At 55.8% G+C, this 26795-nt stretch overlaps 1 protein-coding gene across 35 annotated transcripts in view; it reads right to left on the minus strand.

The window, feature by feature from the left end:
* The window catches only part of HDAC7 (histone deacetylase 7), a 38579-nt gene extending 12622 nt beyond the window's left edge, over window positions 1-25957 (minus strand). The window contains exons 1-12 of one of the 35 annotated variants that reach the window (XM_077953934.1): window positions 25799-25957; window positions 7145-7195; window positions 6224-6298; window positions 3696-3883; window positions 3473-3563; window positions 3024-3135; window positions 2332-2447; window positions 1956-2081; window positions 1129-1220; window positions 828-938; window positions 509-689; window positions 106-230 (exon numbers count right to left, since the gene is read on the minus strand). In XM_077953934.1, the coding sequence (XP_077810060.1) occupies window positions 106-230; window positions 509-689; window positions 828-938; window positions 1129-1220; window positions 1956-2081; window positions 2332-2447; window positions 3024-3135; window positions 3473-3563; window positions 3696-3883; window positions 6224-6298; window positions 7145-7195; window positions 25799-25949 (1419 nt within the window). In that variant the 5' untranslated portion in view covers window positions 25950-25957. Of the gene's footprint in view, window positions 1-105; window positions 303-508; window positions 690-827; window positions 939-1128; window positions 1221-1955; window positions 2082-2331; window positions 2490-2966; window positions 3136-3472; window positions 3564-3695; window positions 3913-6223; window positions 6299-7144; window positions 7196-16214; window positions 16275-18210; window positions 18377-23927; window positions 23971-24369; window positions 24497-24983; window positions 25155-25606; window positions 25706-25725 lie in introns of those variants that run through there. The other 34 variants (XM_077953932.1, XM_077953944.1, XM_015151534.3 and 31 more) reach the window with 34 other exon arrangements.
* Window positions 25958-26795: the final 838 nt, after the last annotated feature.

Below are 26795 nucleotides of genomic sequence, written 5' to 3' on the forward strand. Positions count from 1 at the left end.
TTTTGTCCTCCAGGTCCCTGCCCTTTCTAAGCACCCCTCTTCTTTCGGCCCCTAAGGTCCCAGTTAAGCACCCCCTCAATACCTCCACTACCCAATTCCTCTCACCTTGATCACCTGGACGTGAGTTTTGAGTTGCTCCAGGCGGGGCTGCATGGGGCCCGGCGGTGGGGGAGCGGTGGCACTGGGGGGCAGGGGCTCTGAGCGAGTCCGGCTCAGTGGCCAGTGGAGACCTGACCCGGAGAGCCGCTCGGTGGTCATTAAGGACTGGGCAAAGTGGAAGGGCAAGGGCCCAAGCCCGGGCACTGGAAAGAATCGGGGGGTGGAATAAGGAGGGAACCAAAGGGAGCAATGGAAGGAAGTGAGGGTATAGGGTGGGGAGCCAGGGTGCAGCAGGGTGATGCGCACGACAGGGGGACAGAGATGGGGAGGAAGGATGGGCCCATCCCAAGCTTGGCCCTTAGCAGGATGCAGGGACCCAGCCCCTTCCCTAGAGAAGTAGCAGACTCACCAGTCAGCAGCGGGGCATGAGAGCCTGAGGGGTCCAGGAGGAGAATGGGCTGCAGGCGAGAGGGCAAAGTGCCCCCAGCCTCGGGCTCCAGGCCATGGGGCAGGAAGAGGGGAGTGTGGGGGCTCCCCAGGATCGGCCCCCGAGGGCCCAGAGTCGGATGGGTCCTGCGGTCACTGTCAGCCTGGGGGAGAGGCGGGAGAAGTCATGGGGGAGAAGATTCCAGCAGAGAACAATGAAGGTGTTGGGATGAGGCAGCAGGAAAAGGGAGTGAAAGAAGCTGGGGGGGCTTGGAGTGGGGGTGGGCACCCCAGCCACTCACCCTGGCAGGGGCGGGCAGCCCCAGCGTGATTGCGGGCAGCAAGGACACTGTCGGCAAGGCGAACGGGGCCAGAGAAGTCTCCTGCAGCCGCAGCCGCTGGCCCAAGAGCGCCTGCCATAGGGAGCAGGGCGAGGGTCACCGGTCCCAGACCTCTACCCCAGCGCACCTTCCCCAGAACACCCAGGAGGCTCTGGCAGGGGCTGCCCAGACCCTGCAGCCTCAGCCCGGGTAGGGCCGCTTGCTGGAAGAAGACTGAGCCTCAGAACTGCCCCAGGAGAGCCCAGTCTCGGCAAGGCCTTACCTCCGAGCCCAGGATGGGATTGGGGCCGTGCTCGCTGTCATTGGGGGAGCTGCACCCTGACGCAGGCGTGCTGCTACTACTTGGGGAGGAGTCTGAGGGTTGGGGAGAGAGGGAAGTGCAGTCAGAGGCCAGGGTGGGCAGGAGGGCACAGCCAGGCCACCTGGTGCAGGAGACCCAAGAGCAGCCCCTTCCTTAACGGGCACCTTTGCTTCCTGCTTTCCCTTTTTTTCTTTTTTCTTTTTTTTTTTTTTGAGACGCAGTCTTGCTCTGTTTCCCAGGCTGGAGTGCAATGGCACGATCCCGGCTCACTGCAACCTCCACCTCCTGGGTTCAAGCGATTCTCCTGGCTCAGCCTCCCAAGTAGCTGAGACTACAGGCATGCACCACCATGCCCGGCTAATTTTTGTATTTTTAGTAGACACGGGGTTTCACCATGTTGGCCAGGTTGGTCTCAAACTCCTAACCTCAGGTAATCAACCTGCCTCGGCCTCCCAAAGTGCTGGGATTATAGGTGTGAGCCACCACGCCTCGCCTCCTGCTTTCTTCCCATAAGAGCAGGAAGAAGGCAGGCCACCTTTGGCCTACAGAACCTCTGCACAATTTTTTGAAGGGTGTCCTCTTTTCTGGGAGATGTCACCTTAGCTAACAGAGCAGGGACTGGGTTTCAGCCCCAACTCCCGTGCTTCGGCAAGTATGTGGGACACCCCCCATACAACCATGCATGGCAGTCCTAAGGAGGGGACCCCTGTCTAGGTAGGGCCTGACCCAAAGGGACAAGACCAGCCAGGTTTGAGGATGGCAACTGCACCCGCTCAGCCGGCCCTCACCTCCGAGGGTCTCTGCAGGCCGCCGCCGGAGGCTGGGGGGCGCACTTTCCTTTCGGAGCAGTGGATTCTTCCTCCGCTCCAGGGACTTCTTGGGCTTATAGCGCAGCTTCAGGTTGGGCTCAGAGACTGCAGGGAGCACCAGCGTCACTCAGGCCCCCCCAACCCTTCTTTTTTTCCATCCTTTAGTCCCTCAGTCCCAGTCATCTCTATCAGTCAAGGAAAGAGAAGGCAGAACCAGAACGAAGATCCTAGCCTACCGACGATCCCCTGGCCTGGCCCAGTCCAGCCCGCCCACCCCTGCACACTCCTCCCCTATGTCCAATGCCCTTCCCCCCCTTCCTTTGCCTGAAAGGTCCCACCTGTTTGTCCAGCTCACCTGTCTTGCGCAGAGGGAAGTGCTCTGGGGGGTCACTGGGCAGGCTGGGAACAGGAGGCAAAAAGCTGCTGAGCATGGAGCGGGCGGCTCCTTCCGTCTCCAGGGGCTCCAGGGTTCTACAGAATGAGTGCCAAGGCTGCTTCAGAGGGGTGGGGACACTGCACGGGCACCGCCCTGAGCACCAGCCCTGGGACCTGTGGGGCTGGGCAAGGTGGGGCTGGTAGGAATGGGGACCATCTCCAGGTGGCAGCAGTGGGCCACCTGTCCTCTCCAGCAGCTACAGTGCAGAGCTCTGACCTAGGCATAGAAGCCAGGTGCTTGGTGCGTAGGTGAAGAGCCCACTGGGAGCTCTGTCACCTGCACTAGGAACCTGCTCTGGGAACCAGGACATTTTTGTGCTCAGGGAAAATATAAAGAGAGAAGGGGCTCCTGTGCAAGAAAAAAGCCAGTAGGGTGTGTGTATGTGTGTGTGAAGGGCCTCGGGTGGGGTGGGGGTGGGGAGAGAATTTAAAGAGAGAAGAGGGCACGTATCAGTTGAGAGAGGGGCTTGGGGGCATTATGTTTAGAGGAAGGTTAAGGACTGGTTGTGGCAGCTGGGGAGGAAGCAGGCGTGTGTGTGTGCTCATGGCTAACACGGGGGTGGGGGTGGAGGCTGCATGTGGGGACAGGAGGGCAGGTGAGGAGGGTGTTACCTGTAGGGAATGCCGGGGCTGTTGGAATGGACTGTTCTCTCTAGGGCTGCCTGCTGTTTTTTCAGAATCACCTCTGCCAGCTTCTGCTTGACCACGCTGCTGGCTACAGCACCTGTAGGGGCAGAGTCACGAAGGGGCTGGAGGTGGGTGGACAGGCAGCCTCATGGCACTCCCTGGCCACTGCCCTGTCCCCATCCTCAGTAGGAGGCGTCCCAGGGACTCCCCGCGCAAGAGCCAAGACCAAGGCCCTACCCCTCCCTGAAGCCTCCAGACACTCCCCACCTGACCCCACATCCCACACACATTCACAGGCGGAGCCCAGGCAAGCAGGGGGAAAGCCTCGGCTCAGCTGGCTGCGCCCCTCCCACCTCACCCCTCACAAGCTACACAGGCAGCCACAGGCACCCGGCTGGTGGGGCTGGGCTGGGCTGGGGCGGTGTCCTCCTTACTTCGCTTGCTCTTGTCCTTGTGGAGAAGCTGCCGCAACTCTTGTTCCTGGGGTCCCACCTGCAACTCGGGCATCGGTGTGTCCATGGAGAGCTGTGGGCAGGGCCGGCAGCCCAGAAAGGAACAAGAAGTTGAGGACTGAGACTGGGGTCTAGGGAGGCTGAAGGCGGGGAGGCTGGGGACCAAGCTCAAGGTGGCCCCACGTGCAGGGAGCTCCATCTTTACCCTCATGGGCTCCACCGAGCGCTGCTGCTGCAGGCCTGCTAGGAAGAGGTGGTGGTGCAGGCGCTGGGGACGCTGCAGGGCCAGCAATGTGGGCTCTGGTGGGGGCTCCACTGGGGGCCGCTGGCCCACCCGCAGGTCCATGGGCTGGGGCTGAGGGCCTGGTGTGTCTGCACAGGGCCTGGGGCAGCCTGGGGACAGAGAGAGGGAGCAGGGTAAGCTGGAAAGTTTGTCCTCGGGGGCATGACTACAGCCTGGTCCTCCATCAGCCTCCCTCAGGCTCACTTGACAATGGCAAAACACTCTCATGGGGTTTTCCTCACTTAATCCTGTCATGGTCCTGCAAGGTAGGTGTTATCAATTCCATTTTACTCGTGAGAAAAAGTCACAGAACTGAACGCAGTTACACTGTATCACTGGTGGTGCTGGAATGGAGCCTTCCGACTTCACCACCGTGCTCTTCCACTAAACATGCTCCTCCCTGGGCCTGGGGCTGAGGGCTACGGTGATCTATGATGGGACATTGTCCTATGGTGGGACATTCTTGGCCCTGCCTTCTCCCTCCCTTCATCCCTCCCTGGAATCAGAGGATTTGCCCAGCTGCCCTTTAATGAGTTGGGCTCAAAGGAAGCAATCAGGCAGGCAAACAGGCCCACTTTGTTCCGCCTCCAGCCCCAAGCCTCACAGGCCCTCTGGGTCGCCACCCTCCCATGCTCTATCCCCAGTCATGAGATAAAGTGATGCCTCAAGCCTACAGCCAGCCCTGACCAGCCACGTTGGGCCTGCAAAACCCTGTGCCCAGGGCAGCTTCCTCAGCTCACAGGGCCCATGTGCCCTTGGGCCTGCTCCTGGGTGCCTCCACGGCGGCTCTGGGCCTGGCATGGTCAGGATGGCAGGCACGGCTGCCTCTTCTCAAGAATCCTCTGCACCCATGCTAGGAGCACCCTGCCAAGGCTGTGGGTGCAGGGGCTATTTATAACTAGCCACCAGACTAGGGTCCATGCCAGCCTAGCCAGCTGGACCAGGCTGGGCTGAGCAGCCAGAGAGGCTGAGACACTGGGAGATGGAGCTGTTGCATCGGGCTTATCCTGGAGAAGGGGAAGTGGGTGGGGTGGGAGCAGGCCGGCCCCATGGTGGGGCACACAAGTGGAGAAGCCTTCCTGGAGAGGTCTCCTTCAGCAGTTCCAAAGCTGGGTATCTCCCGGTGGGGCAGCCACAGACTGTCCTCAGGGATTGGGGCTGAGGAGGGCTGGAAAGGCCTGTGGCAAAGTACCAGTCCAGGAGTCAGAAATCATAGCCTCCAGGCCCAAGCCGGCCACTCCTAACCACAATCTTTACATCTACAGCACTTGCGAGTGAACATCTACAAAACCCTCTCACCTCATCAACCCACTGGCCCTGGGGGGTAGGTATTACTATCTCGTTATTCTAAATAAGGAAACTGAGTCTCGGAGGTGAAGGGCCCTATCCAAAGTCACCCAGCTAGGGGCAGAGCTAGCATGGGTTCTGGTCCTACCAAGGCAGGTACTCCAGTTTTCCACCAACTTTCAGTAATTCACCTCCCCTCAAGGGGCTTTCTCACTAAGCAAAGAAGAGGGGTTTGCAGTAGGCTGTCATTAAAGGGCATTCACTCTAACATTCCCTGACTGTGACATGAACACAAGACAGGACCCCAGCAAGGAGGTGCCCGCCATGCCCCCGAATATCAAGAGGCCCAGAGGGACGGTGATGGCTATGCACCCAGATGCCGCCCTCAGTAGAAAATGCACAGCTTTGATGCCCCACCCCTTGTTCACGGTGCCTCTCAAGAAATCCAGATTCTCATTTGGGTTGAGTCTGGGTTTTGAATACGAAAACACTCCTGCCCCAGGAAGGGTTTCAGTCCTTCCATGTTCTGTGTCCTGGTTTCCTGGGGTGACTCCCCTGATTATGCAAGAGGGGCCTGGGGGAACCAAGGCCAGCCACCTGGACTGAAGACCAGTGGCTTCAGCCACACACGGATTGTGAGCAGCCCCCAGCATCGGCCCTCCCCCTCACACTCTGCATGGCCATTGCCTCCACAGCAGAAGGGAATACAGGATGGGCTCTGCCTGGAGCCCTGGAAATACTTTTTGGGGTGCTGTAGCATTCCTGAGGCTCCACAGTGTAGTCCTAACTTGGCTTCTCTCAACTTGGTCTGCATCTGAACATGAACCTTCCACCTTGGCCATCAGCTTCCACCTGTCACAAATCCACGTCTCTTCTGTTCTCTGACCTTTTGTTCACAGTGTCCCCCTGCCTGTGCTGTCCTCATCCCAACATTCTACTTTTCCAAATCCTACTCTCTGCTCAAAGCTCAGCTGGAGTCCTCCCTCATCCCTGGACCCAGCCAGCGTCTAGCATCCCTCCCTCTTCTGGACTCCAATCATGTGGCCGTTCCATACCAGGATCAGTGATCTGTGGGCAGGCACCATGTCTGAGTTAAGCTCCATAGGGCGGGGACTTGGTTTCATGCATTGCTTATTATTCCCAGCACCTAGAATAGTACCTACCACATGACAGGCACTCCACAAACATAGAATCAATGAATAAATCGGTGTCTCTCCTAAAATGTCGAGGAAAGTACCCTGGCACAGAGACAGAGCTCATTAATGATTCTTGAACAAATGGATAAACTCATGAATCAGTGTCCTCTCATTATTATTGCATTCTACTATTTTTTTTTCTCTTTGTATTTGTGTTTGCTTCCTCCCTAACCTGCCTGTTAGCTTTTCAACAGCCAGGACTAAAGCAAGGAGGATACCTGGACTCCATTTCTCCCTGTTATATGGAATTATTAGGCATCAGGCTGTGTATCTTGCACTCAGTAGGCCCTCAGTTGCTATTGGCTGCGCTGAAGGAAGGGCAGACTGCGTCTAGTCCAGACCTGGCCCCATGGGCATGTCCTAAACCAAAGCAGCAGCAGGAAGTCCAGTCCTTCCCCAGGGCAGACTAGCAGCAGAGGAGGCTCGGGCCAGCAGAGGGAGGAGGTGCAGACGGTGAGAGAACACTTTCCCTCCAGCACAGCAAGGGCTCTGCAAGGGCTGCCATGCCCACCTTGCAGAGCCGGCGTGAGAACTGAATGAGTCCACACACAAGAACACACCTTGCCTGGTGCCTGACATGGGGCAGGGATGTCAGTATAAATATTAGCTTCTTACTTTCCTTCCTGTTTCACTGCTCCCAGCAAGAACAAGAAGGGCATCCTGTGTTTCCTTTTCCTGTTGTGTTTCCTAGCACTGCGCCCAGCCAGCATCCAGAGCTGCCTCTCTTACCCCGGCTCCTCGCCCCTCCCTGGAGTCCCCCCTCGTGGCTCTCTGGCAGATCAGGCAGCAATCCTGCTTCTCTAACCCCTCAGCTTCTCGCCTTCTTACAGCCTTTCCACCCCTCATCTTCCACTCCCTACCATGGGCTCCCCCGGGCTTGACTCTTACCTGTGCCAGTGGGGCTGCGATAGTGGGCACCCGGGCTCACCTGGGTCCCATCTGTAGAGAGAAGAGAGACGGAGTGAAAGAGCTGCAGGGAGGGGTGAGGAGAGGGAGCAGGAAGGAAAGAGAGTCAAGCCAGGCCTGCTCCCTGCCACTCCAAGCTTGAGCACGCCAAAGCCTGGGACCTCCACCAGAAGTTAATCAAAATGAGAAGACCCCACCCCATTCAACTTCTCCAATCCCCCTGCTGGTGAAAAGGGCTCCCAGCTCCCTCTTCCTCAAGTCACTCACTCTAAATGATTTGAGCTCAGACAGAACAAGAACCTAAGGAGGCCTCAAGTCACCCAGCAATGCCCTTAGCCCTCCCTCCTGTGGTCAGATACGATCTTCCCTGGGCAGCCAAACCAGGCTCCCATCCCCCACCCTCGAGGGAAAGAAGAGGGCTGAGAGGTGAGGTGGGGCCAGAGGTGGGAGAGCCCGGCTGGGGGGACGGCTGTGGGGACAGGAGGAGATGGGGAGGAACAGGCCTGGATAGAGGGAACCTGGCCTGCTCAGAGCCTCCCAAGTGGGAGTGAATGGAGCAAGAGGGGACACAGAGGTTTCCAGAGTGGGGGAGGGACTGGGTCATGGCCCGGAGGTCAAGTCAGATCTGGTGGGAACTGTGAAGTGGTAAGGGCAGGAGTGCACAGCCTAAGGACCCCGTAGTGCAGACCCTTTTCCTCACACTGCCCCATCCTATGTCCTGCTGCCTCTGTTTCCTCAGAGGAGGGACCTACTCAGCCTCTTTCCCAGATTATCTGAGACAGAAATCTTTTCTTTTGGAAATGGGTGCCTCTCTCAGGCTCCTAAGCCCAGCAAGAAAACCTATAGCTGGTCAGATTTTCTGGTCAGCAGCAGAAGGCCCCCAGGGGATGTGGAGGCCGGCTGGGGTTGGAGAAGACAGAGATGAGTCCTGAGGCCACCTGTCCAAGACAGACACCTTTCCCTCTTGCTGTCCAGTTCAGGGTCAAGGGGACAGGAGGCCAGGAGACCCAGAGGCTGCCTGGAGAGGGTATGGGTGGACACAGAAGCCCTCTGCTGGCCAGACTTGGGGCAAAAGGGGTATTTTTTGAGAAACCGCCAGGGTGCTCCTGTGGTTCTGTGTCACAGAGGCAGCCACAGTTCCTCTTCAGAGCTGAGAAATGAGAACTTCCTGCAGGCAGGCGCTGCTGGGGGAGGGGCAGCCTGGGCACAGGGAGACTCCCACCGACTGCCCTCAAAACATCCCACGCTTTGGGTGACAAAGTTCGGTCAGAAAATGCTGCTCTACCTATTTAAATTCTGCCCATCCTCTGATGTCCAGCCCAAGTCCATCTCCTTGGGAAGCTCCCCGTGACCTCTCCCCTCCTCCTTTTCCGCAGCACTCGCTCTGTGTCTACTACCTTGACACTCCATTTATCATGATCTCTGTGGTGCCCTGTGGAAGCCATGGCCATCTGCACCAAACACCTCACTGGGCACATGGCAGGATCTGTTAGTAACTGGCAAATCAAATACAATGACTCTCTCCTGACAACCTGCCTGAGACACAGCATGCATAGTTCTCAAGGTGGTGGGCCTCAGAGGCAAACTCCCCTCCCCACGACATGGTAACCCCCAATCCCAGGCTTTCTTAGTACCTCTTCTTTCTTCTGCAGGACCTAGTCCTCCCAGAGGTTTCTGGACTGGGCTCCAGGGTGCACTCCCAGAGACGGTGTCAGGCTGAGTCCCCTGCCTCCTGGGAATTCTGTCCCACCTCCCCGGTCCCTGCCCAGGGGCTGGTCAGAAGCATTCATGCTTGGGAGCAGAGCCAGGTTCTCTGCGCCTTGCTCCCCTGGTAACCACAGATTCTGGACACCATGCACTCTCTGGATAGGAGAAAAATTAATGACCCTGAACTCTGTGGTGTTGGCTACCAGGACCCAAAGGGATGTTTTGTGGTGATAATCCATAATATAAAGTCTGTCCAGAAAAGCTGTGTGCGTGTGTGCGTGTGTGTTGGCAATGGGGGCTGCTTCCAACAGCAACTCCTGGAAAAAGTTCTGCTTTTCCCCCGCTCCCTGGCCCCGTGCTGAGGGCCATCAAGTTCAGAAGAGCCCAGAGCAACAGAGATAAGACCTGGGAACAGCTCTCTTTGTGTCCTAGAGAGAGGAAAGGTATCTAATGGCACCCCGTTAGTAGCTGAACTGAAGCCAGAACATGAACATCCTGCATCCCAGTTCTGGCTTGAGTGTGGGGACCTCTTTTCCCATCACTGCCTCTCTCCAAGGGCTGTTACTACTAATTTGGGGTCAGCCTGAAAAAAAAAAAAGAGGGAAGTAAATGGACCCAAGGTACCAGGAATACTGTCTCACACTGGAACCTTCTCCACATGGCTCTCTGCCAGGTTGGAGAGCTCTCCTTTTTGGAATCCTGGCTACTCTACCCTTTTCTATCTTCTTTGTAGGCAACTGCAGTCAGACTTAAGAAACAGTTTACTTGGCACTGGGGCACGTGGGCCAGCAAGTCACCTTCTTAAACCAGAACACCTGATTTTACCCAAAAACCTATGGAGCCCCTGTTCCAATGGGTGCACCCCAGCCCTCAGCAACCTCCAGAGTAGATACAAACACAAGTCTAAGCACCTGGAACAAACTGACCTCCCTACTGCTCCTACCTTATTGCCTCAGGCTCCAAGCTTGGTCCTCCCTGCCCAGCAGGTATGACTTTGCCTCCTAGATCTGCACAAGGTGGATGAAAACCTGAGCCTTGCCGACCACCTGCTCTCCCAGGAGCTTCATGTCTTCAGTGGGACAGAAAGGAGCACTGCCACCTAGAATGCCCTCTCCCAATGCCTCCAGTGTCTTTTTTTTTTTTTTTGAGGTACGGTCTTGTTCTGATGCCCAGGCTGGAGTGCAGTGGTGTGAACAAGGCTCACTGCAGAGTTGACCTCCCGGGTTCAGGCGATTCTCCTGCCTCAGCCTCCCGAGTAGCTGGGACTACAGTATGCACCACCATGCCTGGCTAAATTTTTTTGTTTTGGTTTGTTTTTTTGTAGAGACAAAGTCTTCCCCTGTTGCCCAGGCTGGTCTGTAACTCCTGGGCTTAAGCGATCCTCCTCGCTCACCTTCAATGTCTTTGTTGAGGCTGTTCCCACCTCCCTGGACTCTTGATTAGCTGAAAAGGAAGCAGCAGCAAGAAGACCTAGGCCGCAGCAGCAAGAAGACCTAGGCCCCAGCAGCAAGAGGAAAGCAGGCAGTGGCAGGAGGCCATAGTCCTGGGTTCAGAGCTGACTCCCTTCACACCCGAGGTTGCGGTCTCTGGTTCTCTTTCCCTGACATAGGCTGGAAAAAGCTTGAGTCTCCATGGGGCTGGCAGAGAAGATGAAGGCTGGTAGTGAAATAGCTTCAGGAAGATCCAAGAATAAATAAACAGGAGAAGGAACACTGTGGTTGCCAGGCCTCCCTTACACAGAGTCGGGGCTGAGCACAGAGGATCAGCTCCTCTTCCAGGCTTTAGAGATCATTCAGACCAACACCCTCATTTGACAGAGGAGGAAAGAGAAAGAAGGGGCGAGGTCACAGCCACCCAGCCAGCCAGTGGTCCAGCCAGGCCAGGCCAGACCAGTACAGGGGAAACCCAAAGGTCGACCCCAAATGCAGGTACTACTTCCATGGGAAGTCACTGATCTAGGGGTTGAAAAGACGGAAATATGAGTGAAACCTGGTTCTCACTTTCAAGGAGTTTAGAATACAGCCTGCAGCCTTAAACATATTTGAACAAGTACAATACTTGCAGATACTAAAAAAATTCAGAGAGCCCAAAAGTTGTTAGGATAAGTTTCTCATTCATCCCAGACTCCCTAGAACTTCCCTGGAAGCCACCCTTTCTAACAGCTTCTTGTGTCTCCTTCCAGAAATTCTCTATACTGCTCATTGATTGGCACTGAATGCTTCTTGCTTAGATTTATCCAGAACCCAGCAGGGAGCTGAGAGTGGGCTGGAAGCCCCTGCCACATGAGGTCTGGCAGGCCACAAAATGTGAGGGAATCGAAGGTCTGAAGCACACAGGACATTTGCTTTGCGGTCAGATGGGACTGGGTTTAAGCCCCGACTCCCTCGGTGACTGGCAAGGCAAGCCAGAAACACAATTTAACCTGCTTAGGCTGCCCCATCTGTAACCAGGAGATAAGAATACCTACTTCAGGCTGGGCGTGGGGGCTCATGCCTATAATCCCAGAACTTTGGGAGGCCAAGACGGGCAGATTACTTGAGGTCAGGAGTTCGAGACCAGCTTGGCCAACATGGTGAAATCCCATCTCTAATAAAAATACAAAAATTAGGCATGGTGGCGGGAGCATGTAGTCCCCGCTACTTGGGAGGCTGAGGCACAAGAATCGCTTGAACCCAGGAGGTGGAGGCTGCAGTGAGCTGAGATTACACCACTGCACTCCAGCCTGGGCGACAGAGCAAGACTCTGTCTCAAAAACAACAACAACAACAACAAAACAAAAGAATACCTACTTCAAAGAGGTCACCTGAGATTAGCAATGCTGTCTGTGATGCACCCAGCACATGCGGGCGGGTGGGGGGGTTTCCTTAGTGGTAGTTTGCCTGCTGCACTTGTCTGCAGCCTCCTTCCTGGCATTAGCATTTCAGTGTCTGCTCCCAACTCTCCTCCCTCCTCTACCACAGACCATTTTCTCCTGGATGCATGCCCCTGCCCCATCTCGCTCACTCGCTCTCTCGCTCTCTCTCTTTTTTTTTTTTTTTTTGAGATGGAGTCTTGCTCTGTCACCCAGGCTGGAGTGCAGTGGCACAATCTCAGCTCACTGCAACCTCTGCCTCCTGGGTTCAAGCAATTCTCCTCCCTCAGCCTCCCAAGTAGCTGGGACTACAGGCATTAGCCACCAAGCCCAGCTAATTTTTGTATTTTTAGTAGAGACGGTGTTTTGCCATGTTGGCCAGTCTGGTCTCAACCCCCGTCCTCAGGTGATTTGCCCACCTCAGCTTCCCAAAGTGTTAGGATTACAGGTATGAGACACCGTGCCCAGCCCCCTGCCCTATCTCTAATCACCAGCCTCTCCCAACTCTTCCCTTTCTCTTCCACCTGAACTTTTGTAAGCGAACACCTTATTATGTGCTAGGGGTTGTTCTAAGTGCCTTACATTTGCTAACTGATCTAGTCCTCATGACAAACCTATGAGGTATTTTTTGTTTTATCCCCATTAGGTAAATGAGTACACTGAGGCCCAGCAGTATTAGATAACTTGTCTGAGGCCACAGACAAGTGGTAGAGGTTCAGCTGGGACTTGAGCCCAGGAAATTGGGCTTCAGAATCCACACTCTCAACCAATACACTCCACCCCTCCTCCCCAGCATTCCCACTCGCCACAGGCCAGCCAGCACAGGACACATGCAGGACCTAGATGGGCATGCAGAAAGATGAAAAAAATCACACAGCCCCACAGAGACCCATGCCAGCAGCAATCCCCAGCCCTGTGCGGGTGAGAGGGCAGAAGCTATGTCATCTTTGGGTGCCCATGAAGACAATCCCAAAGAATCATTTGGAGCAACTGTTGACTTTGTAGAAACCAAGCAATGATTTGGGACTGTATGCTGGGAACAGGGGGCTGGCAATGGGTTGGGGTCTTAGAGGACCCTCAGCTCCAACTCCCCTGCTCTCAGTGCCCTGCCATATCCCTTCTCTAGAAGCTCCCAAGTCCCACTAGGACACTCTCATTAGCGTCCCAAAGCAAGCTCCACCATTTCTCTGTATTTGGCAGAAGAGCCAGCTGCCCATCAGGGCAGAGGCTTAGCTGCCAGGTGAGCCAGCCAGAATGTCTGCCTACCCAGACGAAGGCCTCCGTCAGTCCGAGGCAAGGGGACAGAGAAGCTCCTGCACACCAAGCAGGAGGCTGGATATAAGGGCGGCGAGGCCAGCCTCCTGCCTCCACAGTGAGCATGCCTCTTTCTTGCCACCTCGGGGCAGCTGGGGCCCTGAGGCAGCTATTTTTAGCTCTTGACACCTGGGTATTTTGCAGCCGCAGGATGTCCGGTTTGGAGTCTCTTTCTGGGAATCCCACACGCGGCTGTTGTAAACAGCCCCACGCAGAGGCCGCCTGAGCAAGGAGCCAGCGTCGCCCCCCACCCCACCTCCACTTCTGCTGTTTGAGATGAATCAAACAGGAAGCAGATGTAACCATGGCAGCAGCGGCTTGAGCTCCCTGGGGGTGGGAAAGCATCCTCCCTGGTTCTTTGTCCCCCACCCCAGATCCCCAGCTCCACCCTGTGGCCTCTCAAGGATGGAGACCTGGCAGAACCTGAGGCCAGGGAGCTGGGCCATTCTGAGTTGCGTATGGCTGTCGGTTTCTGGGCCTGGCACTCTCTGGGGACCCTTACTGACCTCTGACAGAGAAAAATAGGGGTCCACCCAGCCCTGTCCACCTCCCGGGACCTCTCGGGCCACCACTCAGCCTCCTTGCAAGTCCATTGTGAAGGGGAGGGCATAGCTACTTCCTGGGGTGGCAGGCCTGGAGGGCCTGCATCTACTTCCTATTACCCATGGCCTTCGGCTTATAGCCTGGCCTGCCCCTGCACTGCTCTGCCCACTTAGGGAATTCCTGAGCCAGTGGGCTCCCCTAGTCCACACTACTCTAGGATTTCTTAGTTCTGAAAAGCCCTCAAAGACATAAGTTCCACACTCATCCTCACTCCTCTGCTCCAGTATCTCCAGTCCCTGAGATAGGAAGTTCACCATGATGTCTAACCACAATCTGTCCTATCATAAGCAAAACATCCTGAGCAGGCAAGATTTGAGGCCCTATCTGTAACATGGGGATAAGTGGGCCAGTTTCTGCCTTCATCTCCCCCTTCTCCCCTACCCCTCTGGTGTCCCACTTAGACCAGCTGCTCCCTCTTAGCAGCCAGTGGGAGCCAGTCTTTCTCAAGGGCCAGTGTTTGCCCCAACAGGAAGCACAGTCACTGGCCCAGGCTGCCTCTAGGGGCGGCTCCTTCTCCCCTCTGAGATGTCACACTCATTCCCTTGCTCTCCTTGTCACCCCAGTTCCTGGGCCTTCCTCGGGCTGACCCTGCCCCTCTATGTACCCTACTCCTGCTTTGCCCACTGGTTCTGCCTCTCCCAGCTGCAGGCCGAGAGAGGAGATGTGCGTTCCTCACTCTTCTCACCTGTGCCACCCACAAGGCCACGCAGCCCATTCCCAAGACTGCCAGGGAAATGTTTAAGTTACAATATCAACCATAATTATATTATTTTAATTAATTAATAATATTAATAATGATCAATCATGTGTTAATGCTTACTGTGTGCTGGCTATTATCCCAGGCATTTTTGGCGGGGGGAGGGCAACCTCCTCCCATTAAGCATTATTTATTATTTTTTTTTAATTTTTTTTTTTTTGAGATTGAGTCTCACTCTGTCACCCAGGCTGGAGTACAGTGGCACGATCTCGGCTCATTTCAACCTCTGCCTCCCGGGTTCAAGCGATTCTCCTGCCTCAGCCTCCTGAGTAGCTGGGATTACAGGCATGGGCCAACATGCCCGGCTAATTTTTGTATATTTAGTAGAGATAGGGTTTCACCCTGTTGATCAGGCTGGTCTCGAACTCCCAACCTCAAGTGATACGCCCGCCTCAGCCTCCCAAAGTGCTGGCATTACAGGCATGAGCCACCACGCCAGGCCTACACTAAGCATTTTTTTTTTTTTTTTTTTTTTTTTGAGACAGAGTCTCGCTCTGTCGCCCAGGCTGCAGTGCAGTGGCCTGATCTCAGCTCACTGGAAGCTCCGCCTCCCAGGTTTATGCCATTCTCCTGCCTCAGCCTCCCGAGTAGCTGGGACTACAGGCGCCCGCCACATCGCCCGGCTAGTTTTTTGTATTTTTTAGTAGAGACGGGGTTTCACCGTGTTAGCCAGGATGGTCTCGATCTCCTGACCTCGTGATCTGCCCGTCTCGGCCTCCCAAAGTGCTGGAATTACAGGCTTGAGCCACCGTGCCCGGCCCACTAAGCATTTTAATTGTTACTATTGCAAGTAGTCCTCACAACTCTGTAAGGCAGATACCACCTTGTTTGTTTGTTTGTTTTGTTTTGTTTTGTTTTGTTTTGTTTTTGAGACAGAGTTTCACTCTGTCACCCAGACTGGAGTGCAGTGGCACGATCTCGGCTGACTGCAACCTCTGCCTCCCGGGTTCGTGATTCTCCTGCCTCAGCCTCCCAAATAGCTGGGATTACAGATGCAAGCCACCATGCCCAGCTAATTTTTGTATTTTGGTAGAGATGGGATTTCGTTATGTTGGCCAGGCTGGTCTCAAACTCCTGAACTCACTCAATCCACCCACCTTACCCTCCTAAAGTTCTGGGATTACAGGCATGAACCACCGTGCCCAGCCTATATACTGTTATTATTCTCATTTTGCAAATGAGGAAACTGAGGCTAAGAGAGGTTCAGAAACTTGCTGAGGTCATACAGATGGTATGTGGAGCTGCTGGGACTCCAGAACCTAAGCTTAGCATCGGTACACTGGCGTGGACTTCTTACTCAGCCTGCCTCCTAGTAGCGGGTGAAATGAGACCACCAAGGGGACAAGGGGATGCGAGACACAGTGAGGTCCTAGGGTATGCTCCCAGTGCCAGCCTGTTCCCACAAAGTGTGCTGTGTTCCACCCCTGCCATCCTCCCTTCCTTTTTCATCATCTATTTCCCTTACTTTTTAAATGTACATTTTACCATTTTAAAGTGTACCATTTAAACACTTTACAGTGTTTCCTGTTAGTTGCCTCCAGCGGGGTATAACTAAACAAGCAAACCTCCCAGGGTTGCCACAGAGGATCAAACACTGCGTGAGCTCTCTGGAAACTGTCAAGCCCTCTACAAAATGTGGGTTGCATAACCAGAGCAAGTCACCCTGAGTGGGTACTTGGGGGTAAATTCCCTTGGGAGGAAAAGGTCTCAAGGTCTCTCTCTCTCTCTCTCTCTCTGTCTCTCTCCTCCCCCTCTCACGTGCAGGCCTTGGGCAGGTGGAAGGGCTGGAAACACCCACAAGTGCAAAAGGGAGCACCTACCTTCAGGGCTGCCTCCTGGGGACTAGGAACACAGCCACATGGCTATCAGCATCCCTGGATCTGGGGCAGAGGAAGGCAAAAGCCACAATGGAGACCCTGGTCTGCACTCAGTAAGAACCAGGCAAACCAAACTGAGGCATCTCGGATGTGAATAACCACAAGCTGTGAATCCTGATACTCACAGGGATGTCACATTAACATTAATGACAGTAAATACCCTAGAGGTCCCATCCCAGTGGTGCTCTAGAATCCCCCTCCTTTTGCCTATTATTTTGGAAGATGGCAGAAGTCTAGTGGGCAGATTCTCCAGGTGACCTGATTCCCTTTTGAAGTCAGGCTGCCCTTGAGACTTGGTTGAAGGGGTTTTTCCAGATCACAAATACAACTAGGGTGCTCACACAGCCTTCAGGTCACTCAACAGACAGATGCATGGTCCTGGGTACTGATTTGGACAAATCAGCTGTAAGGACAATTTCTGGCCAACTGGGAATTCAGTAAGATGAACATTTACCATAATGGAAGGTGGAAATCACTGATTGAAAAAACAGTATATGCAGAGTAATCTCATTTTCATAAAAATTACAACACACAAAGACACACAAGGAAATGGAAAGATGTGCAGTGATCTCTGACTGACGGGTCTGTGATATTTTTTATTTTTTAGCTTTTGCTGGTTCGTCCTGTCTGAGTATCCACAATGCACATGGACTGCCTCTGTAATAATCAAGCAGCATATATATGTACATAGACACAGCCCATGGTAGCAAAGTCAAAGTGTGACCTCGGGCTCCCGTGAGAATTAGTCCACAGGGCTTTCATCGCCCCCGTGTCTTCTTGGACCATACATCCTCTGAGGTTCCGTGTTATCTACAACCTAGCATCCTCTGCCTCTCCTGAATCTCGCCAAGGGCCTAGCACAGGGCTGGGCACAAGTCAGGACTTACTTAATGAATGCCTTCTGGCTGAATAATGATCATTTCCTGAAAGAAATGCCTCATGCCTCTTCCAGAGCCGCTGTGCTGGGAATACTCACTGCTGACATCACTGACCTGCCCACCCCTCCTCTGTTCTTCATAAGAGCAACAAGGGAAGGGCTAAAATAAAGGTCACCCCCAGCAGATGCTGGCAAGGTACTCCACATCAGGGCCATCAGGGCAGCCCCGTCCCAGACCCTCCCCAGGCTGGCACGGCAGCCCCTCTCCAGGGCCAGCTGGCTTCAAGGCCTTGGGGTCCCTCCTCGCCCTGCCTCACTGGGTGAGGCTGGGGGAGGAGTGAACAAGAGAAGCAGGGGTCCACCCTATGACTTCTGGCTACAGCTCTGGCTGTTCCAGGCCCTGATGGGTGGAGGAATCTGGAACAGGGATTTGGCCTGGTTTTTTCTGTGAACTGGGGCTAGGCCCAGTTTCTGTTCTTCGTGTCTGCAACATTCCCTATCCCTGACCTTCAAAAAATATGAACAATAACATTAATAATGATGATGAATATTCAGTGAGTACTGACTTCATACCAGCACGGAGCTAACTTTATTTACATTATCTCCTTTAATCTTCATAGCAACTCCATAAAGTTGAAACTGTAATTATTTTCACATTACAGATGAAGAAGTGGAGGCACAGAGCAAAATGTGCCCATAATCACACTTGCAGGAGAAACCAAGACTCAGCCAAGGCCATCCCATTCCTCCCTCTGCATCCTTACAGGATGCTCTCCTGCCAGGCGTTGCCATATATACAGTAGGGTCTAAGGCGATAATTAACATCTGCAGAGTGCTTTAAGCACCAAGTGTTTACACATGCTTACAGAAAAGCCCCACTTGAAACTAGGAAATCAAGTCTCAGAGCCATCTGCATCCTTACTCAAGATCCCACACCTTTCGACTTGGATTCAAACTCAGGTCTCTGGCGTCAGAATGGCACATTTCTTCCTCCCTATTATCACACGATGCCCCTGGCTCACACTCAAGGCGGCCCCGGTTGCCTGGAAGGGAGAGTCACACCTCCTTTAGCGCTGGAATCCGGGGGGCGAAGACTGCGCTCAGCCCCTCGCCCCGTGGGGGTGGGGTGCTGCGCCAGCACCTCCTCAGCGTCTCCGCCGTGACTCACTCCCGGGACCCAGGGGAAGCACAGCCCTGCGCTGCGGGCAAACATCGTCCGCCGCCCGCCCCGCCTCCAGCTCCCCGCCTCCACATTTGCTAACCGAAACAAGGCTGCTGCTATTTTTAACCCTCCAGCTCCCCCTTGCCTGGGGCTCCCCCCTTCACCTCCCCACCCCCCGCCCCAGCCGGGTGCCACCAGCCTGTCATTCTGAGAGCAGTTCTATAACCTGAACGCGCCCGGGAGGGCGCAGCGGACGCCCCGGACGTGCAGGTTTGTGGGGCAAGCAAAACAAGACGGTTACAGCCCAATCGCCGAATTCCCCCACCCCAGACTCTTTCCGAACCTGTCACTCCCCGACTGCCCTGCTCCTCCTGCCATTCTGGGGGCTGGGGTAGAGGAGAACGGGACTTCTGGGCTGGGGTCACCTCAGGAGCCTAAGCTAGGCTCCTTGGAACGGGCCCTGCAGGGAGGAAGCTGAACTGAAGGGGAATGGAGTTCCCCTAGGGATCCCCAGGGTGAGAGGCTGACCCTATAGGCCCAAAGCTTCTGACCACCAGGGTTTACAATCCCTGCAGGCAACATGGAGGAAAAAGGAAGTGGTGTGGAGACAGGGTGGGGATGGTGTGCTTAGCCCAGGGCCCTCCTCAGGAGGAGAAGTCCCCTCCCCATCCTGCTGTGGGGGCTGTGGAGCTTGGGTGGGGAAGGCCTGGGAGTGGGGAAGAGCACTGAGTAGCCTCCAGAGAGGCTCAGGGTGGAAGACAGCCTCGGCAGTGTGCAGGGGGGAAAGCAGGCCTGGCGTCAGGGCTCCTTTGACACTCAAGAATCTAAGGAAAGGGCCAGGCAACACCTTCCTGCAGCCTGAAGCTCTGGGTTCCCAGAAAAACCTTCCTGGGAGAAGAGGTTGGAGGTGAGAGGGGGTGAGGCCTGCTGGCCTAGAGCCGAAACCTGACGCCCCAGTTGCTGATGTGAAAGTTAACCTCCTGAGAGGGGTGAAGCCCTAGAGCTGCAGGTGGACCAGACGGGGGCATTTCCTCCCAGCTGATGTAGAGCCAGCGGCTTGAATCAGCCCCATCTGGCCATCTGGTCTCAGAGTCTCCCCCAGTTTGGGCAGCAGATTCCAAGGGCCCAGGAGAGACTCTGGAGAGCCCAGCCAAAGGGCCATCTGGGCTCAGATCTTCCCCGTGTGCCTCTCCTGTCCCAGCCTCCGCCCTCCCTTGAGCCCTGTCCTCTCTCGTCCCGACCCCAGCCCTCCTTTCTGGTTCTGTCCTCTCTTCCAGGGCCCAGGTCCTCTCTAGGCCTTGACCCTCTCTCTTTGGTGATTCCTGAGCCAAGTAAATAAATCCCAGTGGCCACAGAGGCAGCAGGCTAGACCAGAGGGGAGGGACTTGACACAGCAGTTCCCCAACTGGGGAGATGGCGGAGAAAGGAAGGAGGTGGGAGGAAGGTGAAACAGGAGAGCTCCTGGGGAGATGCGGCCTCCTTCTCAACATTCAGTATGGCCACAGGGCCCTGGACTCAGACCCATGGAAGAAAAAGGGTGCTCCCCAAGCAAGGAAGTGGCCTTGATCTTGGCCTTGTACAGCTCCCCCTTCTGCTCTCCCCTCTGCTAGCCTTTGGGGCTGCTTGAGGCGAGGAGACTGCTATCTTCCATGCCAAGTGAGAGGCTGGCAATTCAGCTCCAACCCTCAGCCATTGCTCAACCCAGGGCCTCCACCTGGATCCAGGGAGTTCCCAAGCACGGCTCCAGAGGCTCTGACAGCTCACTTCCAGCCTGGGGAGGCGAGAGACGGCATCAATGTCACCTTCTTAGGCAGTCCTCCCCTGGCCACCCTATCAAAGGAAGTCCCACCTTGTTATTCTCTATTGCCATGCCTCGTTCATTTCCTTCTTAAGGCTTATCACAGTGTGTAACTAGTCACACATACTCATTCCTTTACTTGCCTACTTGTTCTGTTTGTCTTCTCCACGAGAGTGGAAGTTCCCTGAGGTCAGATGTTGTGCCTATGTGTTCACTGAATATCTGTACCCAGTGCCTGGAACATTGCAAGGCTCAGCTAGGATCCAGTGAATGGATGAATTGCTGAATGACTGGCTCAGCAACATGATTCCCTGGTTGCCAACACTGACCTTTAGGGATGACACTCAACAGTTCCAGGAGTTCTCCAAAAAGGAGGCAGCAGAATGTAGCAGGAAGAACAAGATCAGAAAACAGGAAAGCCAAGACCCCAGAGGAAAGATCAGCCCCAGTTAGCACCAGCCCAATCAGGTTCACGTCATCACAAAGTGTAGTTATGAGCACACATGCACACACACACACAGCGGGTAGATGGGTGAGCACAAAGTCCTGGACAGGTCTTAGAAGCCTTAAGTTTTCTCTTGGTTCTTCCTCTTAATGGCCCAGCACCTTAGAGAAACTACATACCTTCTATGGGTCTGTTTCTTCAAAAGAAAAAATGAAGAGGTTGACCCAGGGCACTGGTCCTCAAACACAGCCTTGCCCCAGGATCACCTGAAGCACCTGTTAAAATCCAGATTCCCAGGCCCCACCCCTCAGATTCTGACTAGTCAATCTGGAATGGGCCTGAGGATCTTAATGTTTTTAATTTTGAGACACAGTCTCACTCTATTGCCCAGGCTGGAGTGTGGTGGCGCGATCTCGGCCCACTGCAGCCTCCACCTGCTGGGCTCAAGGGATTCTCCTGCCTCAGCCTCCCAAATAGCTGGGACGACAGGCCTGCGCCACTGTGCCCAGCTAAATTTGTATTTTTAGTAGAGATGGGGTTTTGCCTTGTTAGCCGGACTCATCTCAAACTCCTGCCTTCAAGCGATCTGCCTGTTTCAGCCTCCCAAAGCCACCGCTTCCAGCCAGGAATTTTTTTTTTTTTTTAATAGAGTCTTGCTGTCTCCCAGGCTGGAGTGCAATGGCTTGATCTTGGCTCACTGCAACCTCCGCCTCCCGGGTTTAAGCAATTCTCCTGCCTCAGCCTCCCAAGTAGCTGGGATTACAGGCGCATACACCACACCTGGCTAATTTTTTGTATTTTTAGTAGAGACGGGGTTTCACCACGTTGGCCAGGCTGGTCTCGAACTCCTGACCTCAGGTGATCCACCTGCCTCGGCCTCCCAAAGTGCTGGGATTACAGGTGTAAGCCAATGCGCCCGCCCGGCCCAGGATCTTTACCTTTAACACATTCCCCAGGTGACTCTGAAGCAAATGGTCAAGGAACTCACATTTGAGAATCCCGAATGAGATGGTGTTTTACAAGCCAACACCTGGACTTCTATTAAAAAGCCACTCCTGCCCAGGTATATACCCCCAAAAAACATGTCCATGTATTCCATATACCCCACATAGGGCCATAACCTGCAAAGGTGTGCACCATACAGATGATACACATCTGTCTTTTATGTGTGCATACTCCCAAAACACCCAACACAGAACCACCACATAGATCACAAATAGCCCGGAGCCACCACATCAGCATACACGGCGGGGGGTGGGTGTTTTGGATACACAGATACAGATACCCACCACACACCCAGTGTGTGCTCTCACACACCTCATGCAGACCCACACTAAACAGACGCTGTCCTGAATTTATTTTGCCTCTGGGAACTGGTCCAGGACCAAAGGAGCTATGCTCTGCTGATGAAAACATCTATCCCACCTCTGCCACCCCCAACCCTGCCCCTTGCCCCAGGCAGCATGCTACCCCCCGAGGAGGGCAGTGGGGATGGGTTGGGAGGAGGCAGAGGCTAGGCCAGCGACTCAAGCTGCTCAGAGCCCTTCCAGGTGTCCAGCTCCCCTCTTTCCCTCTCCCTTCCCCCCAGAAGATGCCAAAGGGCCTTCACCCAGCCCCCGAGTCCATGCTCACTCAGGCCACTTGCCTAGATTCCCAGGCCCCTGGTCCTAGGGCGCCAAAAGGGTTAGGGAGGTGGCTAGATCTAGGGACTCCTCCTAATACTCAGGCCTCTAAGGAAAGGGCTGTCTGGGGGCACCTTCCTATAGCCCTAAGGCCTGGGGCCTCCAGGGAAGGTTACCACAGAAACAGGGGGAAAATATTACAAGGAAACACAATACCCGGCAGGGTCACCTGCTGACCGGGCTTCCTGCTGTGTTGCCCACCCCCAGCTCACTGCTCTCACAGCCTCCTTCTCCAGCCTTGCCTTGGCCTCCTTACCAAGGCTCTCCTTCCTGCCTCCCAAGAGCTGGAAGAAGCAGTCTCAAGCAGAAACTCTGCCCCTCCGTGGTTCCAAACAACAGCATCGAGGATGGCCCAGAGCTGAGCCCCCAACTCCTAATCCTTACCAACCCCTCCTCACCATCACCACAGGAAATCAAAGCTTCCTGCCCCAGAGGAAGTGCCCCATCTAGTGAACAAATCCAACACACACAAACGCACGGTCCTGGGAGCCTCCGGGAGGACAGATGCCCTCCCCCTGGCCCCAGGCCTTATTCAGGCCCTGCTTCCAGCAATACCCCACACCACACTGGAGGCCCCAGTCCCAAGTCTGAGGGCAGGCCAGGAAGAGTCAAGCTGTGGAGGGTGGGCCAGCAGAATGGGCACTGGCAGAGTGAGAAGGCCTGGTTCTGGCCGCCCCCTGCCTGCCATTCCCTGACTGAGTGACCCTGGGTCTTGCATTATTAGCTCACCTTGTCTCAGGCCCCTGCCAACTTCAAAATTACCAGCCCTTAACGAAAGGCCAGGAGAAAGAAGGCAAAGAGAGATGGGGTTTCACAGGCTTCTGTCTTCCAAGTCCTTGGGCAAGCATGCCCACAGCTACCAGAGGGTCCCCACTCCCTACCCCATCACACATGAGTTTCTCTCTTGCCCAAGGGTTTTATATCAGAATTGAGAAAGTTCCAGCTTCCATGCCCAGAGGCCAACAAGGACTAAAGCAGAGGTCCATTATCCCTAAGCAAACTGGAGGGGGTGGATAATGGCACTGAACCTTGATTCTCCTCTCCATAGTCAACGTCTCCTGCTCTGCTCTGAGAAGTGTGCTTGGAATTTTCTCCCCATTTTACTGAAGGGGAAACTGAACTTCAGTGTCAAAGTGGAGTGAACTGCTTAGACATGCAAACTTCCCTGCCCCAAAACCCACTGTAAGACCTGGTGGCCACAGAGACACCCACCAAATAAGGGACACAGAGGCCTCAGGAGAACACTGCACCAGGACCATTCCAGGTGCAACACCAGGAGGCAGCTCTGAGCTTGCCTCTGAGCCTGGCCCTGCTGGGCAAGGAAGGACATCAGGGGACTAAAGGCAGAGGACTAGTCCCAATAGGTCCAAGACCTGGTTACAGTCTAGGCTCGCTGGGCTGGGTACCACTCAGCGAGACTACTCTGTGCCTTAGTTTCCCTCAGAAATGGCTGCAGAGAAGAAGAAAATGACTTAATAACTCATGGGTAGCAGCAGCCTATGGAGGAGGAAAAGGCCACCAAAGCACCTCATTAGAAGGCAGGGACCTGAGTCACAGTCTCCTTCCAGCCCTATGGCTAAATAGGGGTCCTAAGGAAGGTCCCACAGGTCCAGATGCAAGTCCAAGGAACAGGCTGAGAAGTCGATCTTGAGCTCCCAGCAGGGCCGCTGAGGGCCGATGCCCCATTCTCACCCTAGAAATCGGCAGGCAGAGCTGGGCCTCAGGCAGATGTTGCCTAGGAGAGTGGGCAGGGAGTGTTGGCAGCCAGACAGCCACTGTCCAGATGCAGGGGGAGGCCTTTGGGTGTGCAGGAGGACTTTGGGTGGCCTCCTCAGCCAGAGGGGATGAGGAGTGAGGAGCAGCCGTGGCTGGGGAGGTCAGACCCAAACAGGCAGCCACAGCGGGAAGCAATGGGGGTGGGGGCACTAGGTGGCCTGAGCGCCCCAAAGGGCTCTCTCCTAGCCCACAGGCCTAGAAACTCTGGTGGTGGGAACCCAGCTCATCCGCCAGATTTGCCGCCTGCTCTCACACTCCCCAACACCAACAGACCCCAGGCCTGGGGGGTGCACATCCTGTCCCCCACCCCTCACACAGCCTGTGGCACCCCGCTTCCCGCGCCGCTGCCGGCATTGACCTCCACAGCTCACTAGGGCACAGGTGTCTCTTCACCCTGATGGGTAAGCAAGGATGGGGGGCGATGCTCAGAGAAACCTCCCACTCAGAGACTCCTCCAAGGGACCTCTTTCCCCGCCGAAGGATCTGAGTAGGGCCCTGCCCGGCTCCACGGGATGGGGGCGCTGATGTCCAGCCCCACAAAGCCCAGCCCCAACTCAGTGGGTCCTGCCCTTTGCCCTCGCGCTTCCAAACCTTCCGCCCCGGAGCACCGCCCCCTCGCTGGGCCACCGCTGCCGTCCCTCCCTCCCCGGTTCCTCGGTTCGTCCTCCCCGGGAACAGGGGTGATGGGACGTGGGGCCCGCGCACCGGCGGCCGGGGCCTCCAACTCCCTCCCTCGGGCCTGTTGCTGCCCCGGGGCGGGCGGATGTGGGCGCCCCGCGGGAGGCCCGAGCCCTCTGGCCCCCGGAACCAGCCGCGACCCGGAGCCTGCCAGAGCCCCGCGGAGCCGGGCGGGACGGGCGCGGTCGGGGGGTGCACGCCGGGCTGGGCCCGCGGGGCCGGCCGGAGCCCGAGCCGGAGCCGGAGCCGGGGCCGGAGGCCGAGCCTGGGCGGGCGGCGCTGGGTGCCGCGCGCAGGGCGGGGCGGGGGGCGGCCGCCCAGTACTCACCAGCGCCGGGGCTGTGCATCCAGGGGCCGGGGCCCTCAGAGCGGGGGGCTCATGGCGGGGCGGGGGGCTGGGGCACCGGCCTCACATCCCCCCAGTCGCCGGAGGCTGCAGAGCGACTGTGAGACGGCGAGAGGAAGGGAGGGGGCCGAGAGGGGGAGGGCCCTGGCAGCCCGGCCGGCCGGGTAGGATGACAATGGAAGGAAATGCTTTATCTGAGTCTGAGAGCGGGCCAAGGGGGAGGGGAGGGAGGGGGCAGGCGCTCGCGGCCCTGGGACACACCACGCCGGCAGACGCTGCACCGGGCGGCGCACAGGCGGGCCGCAGACACCACGCGCGGCCGGATCGCGGCGGGGTGCGGCGCACGGCCAGAGAGGCAGCGCTGAACCCGGAACGCCGACCGCGGCCCCGAGCCCGAGCCGCCGCGAGGCGCTCCGTGCAGTGCACAATTCCCGGAAACCCAGCTACCTGGGCGCACGCACCCTCGCATACACAGCGTACACGAGCACGCATCCATGTTTACAAGGGGCAGAATCATTTACACAGCACACACTGGGGCTTCGGGGTGGACCCCCGTGCACACATTACATACCGGTACAGCCCACAAGCACGCGGGCACAGTGGGACACGCGTGGAGTCCCACGTCCCATACAAGGAATCCCAGACGAACACCCCCCACCACACACACACACACACATAAGCACGACTTGCCTCAGGAAAGTTCCAGGATCTGATTTGAATCACTGCCCAGCCCTCCCCCACTGGCACCCCCCCACACACACACCATGCCTGCTGAGGGGAACGGAAGGGTCCAGCCTGTTCCTATTAAAAGAAAAAGGGTGTGGGGGTGGTGCAGATTTTGAAAGTTTTCTTTTTTTAAAGAAATTTCTCAAGGGATTTCCTTCCCTCCTCTCCTCTTCCTCTCTTCCTCCCATTCCTCTCCCTCCACAACCCCCCTCTTTCCCCCTCCCAGTCCCTATGAGTCAAACTTCAGCAATGTGCCCAGTGTCCCCCAGTGCATTACAGCGGATCACAGAAATGTTCCAGTCTGTGAGTCGGAATGCAGCCGCCTCCAGCCCTCCCTCAGCTAATAAACTCAGCTCAGGGCCGGCTTTAGGCAGTGGCCCTCCCTGCCTCTCCCTCCTCTTTTAGTTGGAGAGAAGGTCAGATTCAGGGGTCAGGGGTCGGGGTTAAGGACCTCGCCATTGTGCTTCCTGGGGTAGCTGGTCAACCATGTCTGCCTCCAGCAATCTGGAGCTGCTCCTAGGAAGAGGAGAGGTCCACCACGCAGGAACACTGGGCTCTCTGCAGCATGAGGCGCCACCACTGCAAACCAAGGAGCAGCTTCCCCTGACCCCATCCTATCTCCCACAATCCTAAGAAACCCCAAGAATCCAGAGAAGGAGAAATTGAGGCAGCCCCAGAGGTGGAGTCAGGTCTGATCGGAAGCAGGAGCCCACAGTGGCCTAGGAGGGCTTGGCCATGCTGGTCGTGAACTTCAAACCGTAGATTCTATTCTGTTCCCTCAGGCACAGCTCAGGACTCACTATCTGTTGCTACCAGCATATTCAGCATGGGACTTCTTGCTTCATCCCCTTTCCTTGTCCCAGTTCTCCGTCGACAGGCAGATCCAACCCTTCTGCGCTTGTTAACTTATCCTCCCAAATGCCTTTCCTGGCATTCAAGCCCTACTACAACATGGCACCAGACTCCATACACATCCCTGCCCAGTGCCTCCTGGTACTTCGGGCTCAGTAGTGTTAGTCGCTATTATTACTATC

This window comes from Macaca mulatta, chromosome 11 (genome assembly GCF_049350105.2).
Source record: "Macaca mulatta isolate MMU2019108-1 chromosome 11, T2T-MMU8v2.0, whole genome shotgun sequence".
NCBI classification, from domain to species: Eukaryota; Metazoa; Chordata; class Mammalia; order Primates; family Cercopithecidae; genus Macaca; species Macaca mulatta.